The 12,969-nt window shown below is 22.5% G+C and overlaps 5 protein-coding genes across 5 annotated transcripts; 4 read left to right on the forward strand and 1 right to left on the reverse strand. All coding sequences in view use genetic code 12, as the record gives it.

The window, feature by feature from the left end:
• Positions 1–629: 629 nt before the first annotated feature.
• Positions 630–2,849, forward strand: KGF54_004878 (beta-mannosyltransferase; the record flags this gene model as incomplete). The annotated part of the gene is made up of 1 exon (XM_051765623.1): positions 630–2,849. One exon carries the CDS (start codon positions 630–632, stop codon positions 2,847–2,849), a length of 2,220 nt encoding a protein of 739 aa, XP_051618919.1.
• A 1,682-nt stretch (positions 2,850–4,531) lies between these two features.
• On the forward strand, positions 4,532–6,904 carry BMT8 (Bmt8p; the record flags this gene model as incomplete). Its single annotated transcript, XM_051765624.1, has 1 exon — positions 4,532–6,904. The coding sequence occupies one exon, from the start codon at positions 4,532–4,534 to the stop codon at positions 6,902–6,904; it is 2,373 nt and encodes a 790-aa protein (XP_051618920.1).
• A 448-nt stretch (positions 6,905–7,352) lies between these two features.
• On the forward strand, positions 7,353–8,534 carry TLG2 (Tlg2p; the record flags this gene model as incomplete). Its single annotated transcript, XM_051765626.1, has 1 exon — positions 7,353–8,534. One exon carries the CDS (start codon positions 7,353–7,355, stop codon positions 8,532–8,534), a length of 1,182 nt encoding a protein of 393 aa, XP_051618921.1.
• Positions 8,535–8,807: 273 nt separating this feature from the next.
• On the reverse strand, positions 8,808–10,583 carry SRD1 (Srd1p; the record flags this gene model as incomplete). The annotated part of the gene is made up of 1 exon (XM_051765627.1): positions 8,808–10,583. One exon carries the CDS (start codon positions 10,581–10,583, stop codon positions 8,808–8,810), a length of 1,776 nt encoding a protein of 591 aa, XP_051618922.1.
• A 1,868-nt stretch (positions 10,584–12,451) lies between these two features.
• KGF54_004882 (uncharacterized protein) lies at positions 12,452–12,952 on the forward strand (the record flags this gene model as incomplete). Its single annotated transcript, XM_051765628.1, has 1 exon — positions 12,452–12,952. One exon carries the CDS (start codon positions 12,452–12,454, stop codon positions 12,950–12,952), a length of 501 nt encoding a protein of 166 aa, XP_051618923.1.
• Between the last annotated feature and the right edge of the window lie 17 nt (positions 12,953–12,969).

The following is a 12,969-nucleotide window of genomic DNA, read 5'->3' on the forward strand; positions in this document are numbered from 1 at the left end:
TATGTTAAAAATCATCGAAGAATATTATCAATTATAATATCTAATCGAAATCGCGGTATATTTAAATAATTATATATTAGGAAATTTTGAAGAAAATTATCAATAATTATAATATCAAGTCGAATCTCGGGATACTTAAATTATTTTATATAAAGAATGATTAAATAAAATAATTACACGTCCAAACAAAATTTTCATCAAAGTACATTATCTAGAAATTACTTTTATATATCATCACATACAAAAATATAGGAATATAGAACAACTTAACGGTTATAATTTGGTATTCCAGCTACAGAGTACAAAACATCTAATTTATAGATCAATCATAAATCAGTCGAATCAAGAATAAACTCGATTAATTATATTGAGAAATTTTCAAAAAACTGAAAAAGTCAAGGATAAAATTACTACTTAGTAAACAAGGTATCCTAAGAAAGTAAAAACAGAAAGGTCCAATTCAGTTTACTTTACGGTTTTACTTTCAAATATTACATTTGGCGTCTTAATAATGTATATATATGATAATTCAAGTTCAATATAACCAGACTATTAATACATTAAATAATTAAAATCAAAGTCATTTTTACAACCACTAAGTTTGTGTTGCCAAAGTTTTTACATACATAATGTTGAAATTTTATAAATTTAGTTTAGCATTATTAACTATATCATTTATATCATTAATAATTAATTTATATATTAATCAACCCATAAATGATATAATTATACCAACAACAAATTTAATTCAAACAAAATTATCAAAAATTCATAATGATAATTATAATAATCATTATAAACAACATTTAAAAGAAAATAATAAAAATTACAAGATAATAATTTTTCCAAATGATTTAAATTCAGATCCAAAAAAATTAAATTCTTTATATGAAAATCAATTATTTAAACGAGTTACAAAAAATGATATTTTAATTATAAATGATGAATTTAATATTAAATATCCTAATAATTTAAAATTTGAAGATTATAAAGTTGATATATTTGATTCTTTTCATAATAATAATAAAAATGAAAAATTACTACTGAAAAGAAATGAACAAGTAGAAGAAAGCAAAGATTTAATCAACATAATAGATCAACCACAACCTCTACCTGAAGAGTCAGAAAAATTAGAATATAATTGTTCAGATAAATATAGACAAATAAATTTCCAAGTTAGTGAATATGAAAATAGAAATGTTAATTTAAAAAAAATATTAACTGAATTTATGAAATCATCAAGTCCATATTATGAAGAAATTAAAATTTTAATACCTAATTTAAAACAACAATTACAACAAAATACTTATACCAAATATTGGTATCAATTAATTGGTAGTTCAGTTTGGTTAGAACAATATGGAATTCATTTATTAACTTCAAGAATTTTTTATACTCGAAGTGGTAATAAAGTTGAATCTGTTATATCATTAGTTTATGTACGAGCATTTGATTCAGATTGGAATGAAATTGAAAATCTTGAATTAATTATCCCTAATGGAAACACAATAACTAATTATAAAGATTATATTGAAGAAGAAGAAGTCAAAACTCGTAAATCAAATTATAAAATTGTAAAATATCCTCAATTTTTACCAATACCAATATATAATAATGTTCGAAAAAAATTTGGAAATTTTTATGGACCTGAAGATCCAAGATTAATTTTAATTAAAAATAAATTAGGTTATGATGAACCAGTTATAATATTTAATTCATATCATAAAAGATTTTCAAGTATTCCAACAGAATTTAAAAAGAAAGGATATAAAAATTTTGATTTTCATAGATCAATATTTATGGGTTGGTTATGGGAAACACAACTTGGTAAAGATAATATAGATGAATTAGATGAAAAATATAAAATGAATGAGTATGTTAAAATTAAAGAATTAGTATTACCTAATTTCAAAAGAATGCTAAAAGAAAAAAATTGGACTCCATTTATTGATTTAAATCAAAGAGAAATGATTGGTTATGATAATTCAATTAATCTTATATATCAATTTCAAAATTTAAAAATTATAAAATGTTATTTTCATGAAGAATGTTGTGAATGGGAATATAAAATGAATGAAGATACAGATTTGAATGCATTTAGAGGTGGTACACAATTAATAAATTTAAAAACAATTTTAGGAAAAATAAATAATCCTAATGTCAATAAAGATAAAAATAAAAAAAATAATAAAGAATTAAAAATAAGAAATAAAAAATTAAATAAATTAAATAATTTATTAAATTCATCATTATCAAATTTACAAATTTGGATAGGATTTGCAAGAATTTCATTAGCTAATTGTGGATGTGGTGATAAATTTTATAGACCAAATATGTTTGTGTTAATTAAAACTAGTGAATTTTATAAAATATCACATATTTCAAATAGTTTAGATTTTAATATTAATATTAAACAATGGGATATTAAAAATCCAGATTTATGTTTTGGTAAAAATTTAATAATTCCAAATGGTATATCATCATGGGAAATTTATGATAATGGTAATTCAAAAGAAGAACAAGAAGATTTATTAACTTTATCTTTTTCAAGAGCTGATGTAACTGTTGATTTTATTTATATAAAAGGATTATTAAACAGTTTATTTAAAGATAAAGATGATGATTATATCTTTGGTTTAAATCTTCAAGGTCTCATTGAGAATAATAATGATATTAATCAAATTACATATAAAGATTTTAAATCTAATGATTTTACGAATTTTAATATTGAATGTTCCATTAAAAGTGGTGAACAATATTGTTTTGATTATGCAGTGGAATATAATAAAACAAAAGAAACAATACCTATAATAAATAAACAAATAATACCAAATAATAAAGTAAATTGATCATTTACGATATAATCATTATATAGTCCATAATTTATTTATAGATATATTATTTATTTTGTTTCCAATTTTTGATTTTATAGAGTTTTAATTTAAAAATTATATGACATTATTAATTTATAAAAAATAAAATATAATATCTAGTTATCGTAATTCATTAATTTATTATTGATAAATATTCAAATTAATTCTATCAATAAATAAAATTAATTTTAGTTCATATAAAAAACGTTTATTCTAGATATAGTTTTACACAAAACTTTATTTTTAATTTTAAATTCCATTCTAATTCCTTTAACTTTTAATTCCAGATCTAATTTTTAAATCTTTAGTTTTCTGAGAACCTGGTTTGATATTCTCCACATATAAGATTTAAAAATTCAAGCTTTTTAATTAATGACATTATTTTTTAAGCGAATGTTTAGTACAATTAACAAATTCTGAATAAGTTTGTGAATAGCTAAAATTTAATGCTAAATCTCAATAATACAACCAATACAAGCCTTCTCTTTATTTGAATAAAACATTAGTTGCAACATGTATGATTTAGCAAATTTGTAGAGATAAAATTTATAGCTGAAACTATACAGACTTAAACTTGTTTCTTTGATGTGAATATCTAATACATCTACTTGACGACTTCCTAAATTTACACGTCTATTAATCTAAATTTTCAACAATTTTTAAAACAATTACGAATCAAATAAATAAGATTAATATTCTAAATTTAGTAACTTATTCATATTTTTAATAAAATTAAATTAAACTGTCTAAATTAATAACCCCCTTTTTTTATTACATAATTAATTATATAATGATATTATTATATATTACGTAATCCTAAACAATAAGATTAATTAAATTAATAATTTACGATAAAATTTTTATATATACTTATATACAGTACAGTATAGATTAAATAATTTAAACTTTTAACTTTAATTTTAAACTTTAATTTTTAATTTTAAAAATTTTAATTTAAGTTTTGTTAATTGTGGGCTGTAACACTTTAATGAAAGAATGAAATTGATTATGAAGATCTACTTTTAAAGATAAGTATACAAAGAATACTTTGTAAATCAAATTATAACTAGATAATTATTAAAAGAAAAATAAAATTAAATATCAATTACTTCCAAATATATCCGGATATTTCAAATTATATATATTTAATTTAAGAATTTATACATTATACACTTATTAATTATTGATTTAGACAAATATTTTTATATTACGAGTGATTTATTAATAATATATATAATATATATAATTCTATCAATCATGTGTTTGTTTAATTTCAAATTCAATTTCAATTCATATATTCGTATCCATTAAAATAAAAATTATTATATTTCAAGGTCAACTTAATTAATATTTATTATTATTATTTATTATCAATTTATATTAATTTCATCTCATTTTAAATATCTTTACAAGATCTAATAGATCAAATTATTTTTAACACACGAATTATAGATCTCATTATATTTCATTTTAATTCATTTACTGAACTTTATATTCACATATAGATTATTATTTCATTTCATATAATTTATTCATACACTTATTTATTATATTCAGTTCTTCATTACACATTTTCATAGATCACACATTCATCACTACATATTAATAGATGTCAATATTATAACTTCTTATCAATAATCCTTTTCACATATTAAATAATGATTGCAAATCTCAATCTAAAAATATTTAGAAGAATAAAACTTCCATCATTTTATTGGCTAATTGGAATACTAATTTCAATCATTTTTCTTCAACTATATTTTGGAGATTCATTTAATTCATCAACAACTTCATCTACTACATTATCAATAATAAAATCATTTGCATCAAAAAAATCAAAATCAAATAATAAACCAATTATATTTCCTCATAATTTTTTCCAAAATGATAATCAAATTATTTCATTTATAAAATATAATGAAAATTTTCTACTAGAATTAAATAATAAAATTAAACCAATTTATCAAATTTCCAATATCAAGAACCCAATACATTTTCAGAAGGAAACGTCATATACACCATATGAGTTCAAAATATTCAATGATCAACATCCAATAGATTTAAATCTATCTCGATGCAATGAAATAGAATTAAATACATCATTTGAAATAAGTGAAGCGAAAAATTTACAAAATTCATTAACTCCAATAGTTAAAAAGATATTAGAAGATATAGAAAAACCAAATGGTGAAGGTAATGCTTATCTAAAAGATTTGAAACCAATGATGTTACCAGAATTAAAATTACAATTATCTTTAGGAATAATTGATAAATTTTGGTTTAAATTAGCAGAAAGTTCAGTATGGTTAAAAGATTATGGAGTTCATTATATGATATCAAGAATTATGTATAGTTCACTGGGTATAAGAAATCAACCATTATTTTCCCTAAGTTATGCACAAATATTTGATGAAAATTGGAATGAATTAAAAGGTTATAAATTATTTATACCTATTGAAACTATTGAAGAATCTTTAAAAGCTGCTGAAGATGAAATAAAATATAAAGAAGAATTGGAATTAAAATTAAAAAATAAAATTAAAGAAGTTGTTGGAGGTGATAAGAAAAAGAAGTATAATAAAAGAGAGACTAAGAATGAGGGAAACAATGAAGGTAATGGAGATACTGGTAATAAAGATATTGATTCAACTAATTCAAATCAACTTGTTGACACAAATGTTCAAATTAAAATAGAACCTAAAGTTAAACCACCACAATCTCAAGATCAACAAAAAGTACCTCCAAAAATTGAAGAAGTTATTGAAGAAAAACCACCAAGAAAATTTGAACATAAAATCCTTGAATTCCCACAATTTGTATCAATTCCATTTTTTTATGAATTAGATAATTTAAATGGTAAATATTATGGACCAGAAGATCCAAGATTAATATTAATAAGAAATAAATTAGGTTATGATGAACCATTACTTGTATATAATTCATATCATATTAAACCAGATTTATATGATGATGATGATGATAATAGAATAAATCAAAGATATGATTATTATAGATCAATGTTTTTAGCATGGCCATGGCAAATTAAATTAAATAATCACAAAAGAGAAGTTAAAACATTAGAATTAAGTTTACAAGATTTTAAAAGTTTAAAAACTCAAAAAAATTGGACACCTTTCATAAGTTATCAAGATAGATTTGTACAAGAAGATGGTCTGGGATATGATACTCATATTTATTTTATTTTTAGATGGGCTAATTTAGATATTTTAAAATGTGATTTAAAATTTGGAAATTGTAAATTTGAATATAGATTAAATAAAAATTTATCACCTAAAAATCAAGTTGGACCATTAAGAGGTGGTACTCAATTAATAAATATCAATGAAATATTAAATTTACCTACTAACTACCAAAAGGAAATATGGGTTGGAATAGCAAGAGCTCATTTAGATAATTGTGGATGTGGTAAAACAATGTATCGACCAAATTTAGTTATTATTACTAAAGAGATCAATTCAAAAGGTAAATCAATATATAAATTATCTCATGTTTCATCAGCATTAACATTTGATTTGTATGTATTTGGTTGGGATTTAATGTATCCCGAAAATGTATGTGATAGATCAAATATTTTGATCCCCAATGGATTATCATTATGGTCAATTGATTATGAAGATGATACAAAATATAACGATAACGTGGCTGAAATTTTAAAAAATATTAAAACTGATTATCTTACTTTGACTTTAACAATAAGTGATTTTACAAATTATAGATTAAATATTAAAGGTTTATTAAAAAGAATGATAGAATGGGGGATTTTCGAAACTTCAACTGATCAAAATTCAAAATCAAATAATGATAATGTCGTATGTGCATTAGATTCATCAGTTTCATATTGTCAAAATTATGGTTTACAACATAAAGAACTTTCATTACATAATTTTGATCTTGATTTTGAAGATTTAGTTATTGATCCTTTAAAAGTAAAATATTTTAAATTAACTAATAAATATGGATTAAGAGGAATAAATTATTTAAAAGATGATGATCTGAATTGGTATAAATGAATAGGTGAGAATAGTTGAAAAAAAAATGTGTATAATTTGGCAATTTAATTTAATTGAATATTAATGACAGAAATGTAATGGTAAAGTCAATTTAGTAATGAATTTATCTCTAAGAATAATCCATGCCTTGTAGAATAAAGATACGTTTGAGAGGTGGTGCAAATTTGGTAGCACTTTGGCGAAGTATTTGATAATAAAAAATAATTGTTCAAATACGGAATTATCAGAATTTGTATATATTTATCAGTAGTTCATCAATAATTACAAATAGACTCAATAATTTGAAACCATACTTTTACTCATATACACTTTCAATTGTCAATTAATCAAAAGTTGTTTAAATATACGCCGACTACTTTATCAGAACAATACTTATATTATTATTTATATCAACAAATATCAAATACAAAACTTAATATTTTATCAATCATAGCATTTTTACTACATAATGTTTAGAGATCGAACGAAACTATTCCTATCATATAGAAGAACAATCACAAGAGACACACCAATATCATCACAACCATATCGAGATAATTTATCTGATTCTACAACAGACTTACAAAATCCATTTTTAGATGATTCAGAAAAAGATAAATTAATATTAGGATCACGTAAAAGGAAAAGTACAGATATAGAAATGAAACCATTAGTTCCAACAAAATTTGAAATTTCAAATGATTTAAATAATTATTTGCAACAAATTGATAAAGATACAAAAGAATTAAATTCATTATATAAACAATTAATAATTATAAATAAACAAGATAAAAAAAAATTAGAAACTAAAATTGAAGAACTCAACTATAAGATATTGATAAATTTTGAAAAATGTTATGTATGTATTAAGAAATTTGAAAATATTGCCAAAAATCATCAACGTTATAATTTAAATTATACAAATTACGATTTAGAAATTTTAAATAATTTAAAACTCAAGAATATAACCAAAATTCAAAATTCTTTAATTGAATTTAGAAATTTACAAAATAATTATATAAATTTTTTAAGATCAGAAGATGATGAAATTGATTTAATCATAAACTCCAAGAATCTAAAAAATTCTTCAAATTTAGATGAATTTAGTAAACAAATTATTGAAAATACTACAAATTCAAATCACGAACAACAACAACAACAACTTCAACAACAACAACAACAGGATCCTTATTTAAATCAAAGAGAAAAAGAAATAAATAAATTAGCTATGGGTATACTTGAAATTTCAACAATTTTTAAAGAAATGTCATCAATTATAAATCAACAAGGTACTTTATTAGATCGTATTGATTATAATTTACAATCTACAACACAAGATTTGAATCAAGCTAATAAGGAATTAATAAAAGCTAAAACTTATCAAAAACGTACAACCAAGTGTAAAATCATATTTTTTTTAGCATTATGTGTATTTGCTTTATTAATGATTTTCTTGTTGAAACCAAGTGGGGGTAAGACCAAGATTATTGAAAAACCTTCATCTGGAAATAATAATAATGATAACAGTAGTGGTAGCAATGATAAACCTTCTAGTGGTGAATCGAGTGGTGATGATAAAGTTAATAATGAAGTTAATCATCCTAATGCTAATATTGATGGGACTAAAGCTATTGGTAATGATTTAATATAATTTAAATAGATTAAATAAATGAAGTTTACGTTTAAAGAATTTCGTCATTATAGTAGACCTTATTTTAGTAAATCTACGTATGTATAAAATGTAATTCATTAAACTGAAAAATACGATTTATTATAATTATAAATATATATATAATATATGATTAACATGAGAAACTAAATATCAAAATTAATAATTTTTTAATAATAATACTAAATTAACATAAGAATTGAAAATCAACAATAAGGATGAAATGAAATAAAAGCGAAAAACTATAACCTAAATTTAATTTCTAGTTATTCCATATGGACCACTTCTTGCTTGTGTACCACCAGTTCTACCCATTAATGAACTAGCATTAGCATTTGTACTATTTGTATTATTATTATACCTTGCTGCAACTGGTATAAAACCAGGTGACACTCTTCTTTTTTGTTGTTGTTGTTGTAATTGTAAAGTTCTACTAAAATTAAAATCTGGATTATTATTTAATACATTATCTGATATTGTTGTTCTTTGTTGTTGAGGTTGTTGAGGTGGTTGATTTTGACTGAAATATTGATTTGAATTATATGATGTTGGTGATGTCATGTATTGGTTTTGCTGTGGGTTATAAGTTTGTGAATATTGAGCTTGTTGTGGATGTTGGGGATGTTGTTGTGAATGTTGTTGTTGTTGACTTATTGGTTGATATTGTTGTACATTTGAATAAGTATTATAATAATTTTGTTGTGGTTGTTGTTGTTGTTGAGAATATTGATTATATTGAGGATTTGGAGCTCTTTGAGATACACTTGTAAAATCTGAATCTTCATCTGAATCATTTGTTGTTACAATAACATTAGTTCTACCAGTATTTATATTTTCATCGTCTTCTTCATCTTCATAATCATCATCTAATTCAGTGAAAGGTTTATGACCTTCAACTTGTGGATGATGTTCAAAAACACTTCTTGAAAATGTTGAATTAACATCTGCATTTGCATTTGTGTTTGTATTTGCTGCTGGATATGGTGGATTAATTGAATTAACTGGTTTGTATCCAGTATTATTTGAATTATTAATATTTGTTAAACTTCCATTATTATTTTGTCTTTGAGTGAAATCATTTACAGTTTGTGGTTTAGTATAATATGATGATGAATTACTTGTAAATGACCCATTTGGACCTCCATTATTGGGTTTGTTAACACCATAAGCATTTGTTGATGCCAATCCAGCGGTACCAAGCCCTGCAGCTGCTACTCCAGTAGGACCTGAAAATCCAGTATTATTATTATTTGTGGCTCCACCACGATTGGCTGTATTACCAAAGCCAGTTGATGATGAATTACCATAAGAATTATTATTATGACCATAAGGTTTATAATCATAATCATTATCTAAAGAACTTGTACTATTTGGACTTTTAAAAGTTGAAGTTTGAATATGATTAAATTTATCATCCAATTTATCATATTTATTAGTATTACCAAATCTACCAAATTCATTGAGATCTGTATCTTCATCATCATCATCATTATCTGATGATCCAACTATAGTTAATGTTAAAATCATGAAAATAATAGAAATTAAATTAGCTGCAGCTGCACCTATTAAAATCCAACCAGTCCATGCTAAATTTGGATAAAATACTAAAATAACAATAATACAACTTATAATAGTTAAAATAGCAGAAATAACATTAATTGCAATACCAATTAAAACAATTGGTTTTATACCAAAATGAGAAATGAAAATTAAAATTAATAAAATAAAATTAAAACCAAGTGCAATAGGAGTTAATATAAATATTTTGGCTAAAGTATCTCTTGTTGATGAATTCATAATCCAATTTGAACTTTTATCATCTATTGAACTTAATAATAAAGGATAAGTTGCAGATGAACATTGTGAATTATTATCTGAACAATAACCAAATATACCATAAGTATGACTTGAAGTTTTACCTAAATTAAAAGTAGTAACAATTGGTGAACTAATAGTAGCTAATAATAAAAATACAAATGATACCAAGATCAATATAAATGATATTGAATTAAAACTTAGTCTAAATCCCATATCTGTTGTATTAAATGATATTGATAGTTAGTTCTGATTAGTGAAATATTGAAGAATTAGTCTTAATTGAAGTAAATTAAATAATTTTTTTCAAATTGGTTGCCAAATAATTTAAATATATTTTGGTGTGTTGTAAAAGAATTTTAATCAATATAAAATATTGTTGTAAAAATTGAAATCTTTAGGTTAAATTAATATATAAATTCTAAAAGAATGTAAATCTTTAATATATTTAGTATTGATAAATATATAATGTTAATGAAAATAGCAATTACTGATGAGAATAGAAAGTAATAATATATAAAAATTTAAGGATCAAAATGTTAGTTGATGTTTTAATAAAAATTTTTGTTGTTGAATTTTTTGTATATTATAATTAAAATATTTATTATTTTATTATTTTATTGTTCGTACTTTCGCGTGTGTGTTTTACTTTTATTAATTAATTAAATTAAATATAAGGCTGTATCATATATTATTTTAATAGATTAATTGATTAATTGATTAGATAACAATTTATTTTATTTATTTAATCTAGTTGAATAAAGATACTAATCATCAAGTCAGTTATTAATCTTAACCCATTATTAAAAGAATTCAATCTACTTGTCCTCAGATAGAATAATTATTTACAATTTACAATTTATTATTTTAATTAATTAATTCAATAAAACTAATAAAAATAAAATTCTAAATCTAAAGTAACACAAAATCAATTCATTTAGTAAACTTTTTTGATTTTATCAAGAATAGTTTTTTTAAACTAAGATTCGTCTATAAAAAGAACATATAGAAAAGAAACTAAGATAAATTTAAAATCAATTTGACAGAATTGTTGCTGTAATACAGAAGTAATCTTTAATTGATTACAGTATTAAATAATTAACACATAGAGATATAAAAAATATACATTTTTATATTTCATATATGTAAAATTTGCCCCTTTATTGCTTTTTTTTTTATTTATTTTTGTATTCTGTAGATATTCTTGTTGTATTATTTCAGTTATAATTGATAAAGTCTAAATGAAAAATTTGAAAAAATTGCAAAATCTTATAAAGTTGCCGAATCACTACTACCTTCCGATTATATTTTGATCTATCGAATTGGTTTGAATACTTTTTGTTTCACATAGCCTTGCCATTTTTAACAACAGAGTTTAATAGACTATATAAAGACAAAAAATGAATTAATTGTGTATAATTTGAATAATGTGGTCGCCTTAGATAACAATCTTTATCTACTTATCAAAACTTGTTCAAAATTGTGGTAAATTTTAATTAGTTTGTGTCTACTTTCATTCATACGGCTCTATCTATTAGTAACAATATTTTATTTTTATTTTATCATGTATTATGTATTTATTCGTAAATCTATATTATTGTCGAGGATTACACTACCTATCTATATTTTTATTAGTAGTGCCTCCCCCTATTTTATTTATTATCAATTATTAAATAATGTCGTATTTAGTTCTGACATTTATATCAATTTAGAGAAACAAGATTCTAACAATTTAAGTATAATAATTTAGATAAGATATTCATATAGATTAAAGAACACTTATCATTAAACTATCAACTGAATAGATAATACTTTATTATTTACAATATATTATAAAGTTCATATAAGCTCGATATATCTAAATAATCTCTTATCACTTATTTAACTACACAGCTGAAACTACAATAATGAACCACCCCTACAAGTCGTTCTGCACCTAGAAGTCGTTCTCACAAAAAAAAAAATAAAAAATAAAAAAATAATGTATGTACAAAGTGTAAACAAAAGATCTGAAACATAAACAACCATTTTTAAATTATCTATTAAACTATCCAAAACACAGAAAATTCTGGTAGTTTAAGACCATGGTTGCAAAGAGAAAAGCTCAAGCTACTCCATTATATACTGAAAATGACATAGAAATTTGTTTAAAAGCTTATAATGAAGATCCTTCACTCACGATAAAATCGGCTGCAAAACTTAAATCAATTCCGTACAACGCCTTCAGAGATCGAGTTAATGGTAAAAAATCTCGTGTAAAAAGCCACCAGCACTTACAATTGTTTACAGCAAAACAAGAGAATGAAATTAGTGCCTATTTGAGAGCTTCAAATGATAAACATGAAGGATTATCATCTGCTGAAGTAATTAAGTATGCCCAAAACATTTTGAAACAAATAGGTAAGGATGAAAAAATTGGTAAAAATTGGTTCAATAGGTTTTTGAAACGTCAAAAGTTCTTGAGTTCAATAAGGGCTTCAACATTTGAGGACTCTAGATCATTAAGCTGTGGTAGAGATAAACTAAAAAAATCTACTACGAATCAATTTACCAAAAAAAAAACTCACAGTTTAAATTTCAAATAAGTCTATAATTGCTTCTA

This window comes from Candida jiufengensis (assembly GCF_024610255.1).
Source record: "Candida jiufengensis strain CBS 10846 chromosome Unknown scaffold1, whole genome shotgun sequence".
Taxonomy (NCBI): Eukaryota; Fungi; Ascomycota; class Pichiomycetes; order Serinales; family Debaryomycetaceae; genus Lodderomyces; species Lodderomyces jiufengensis.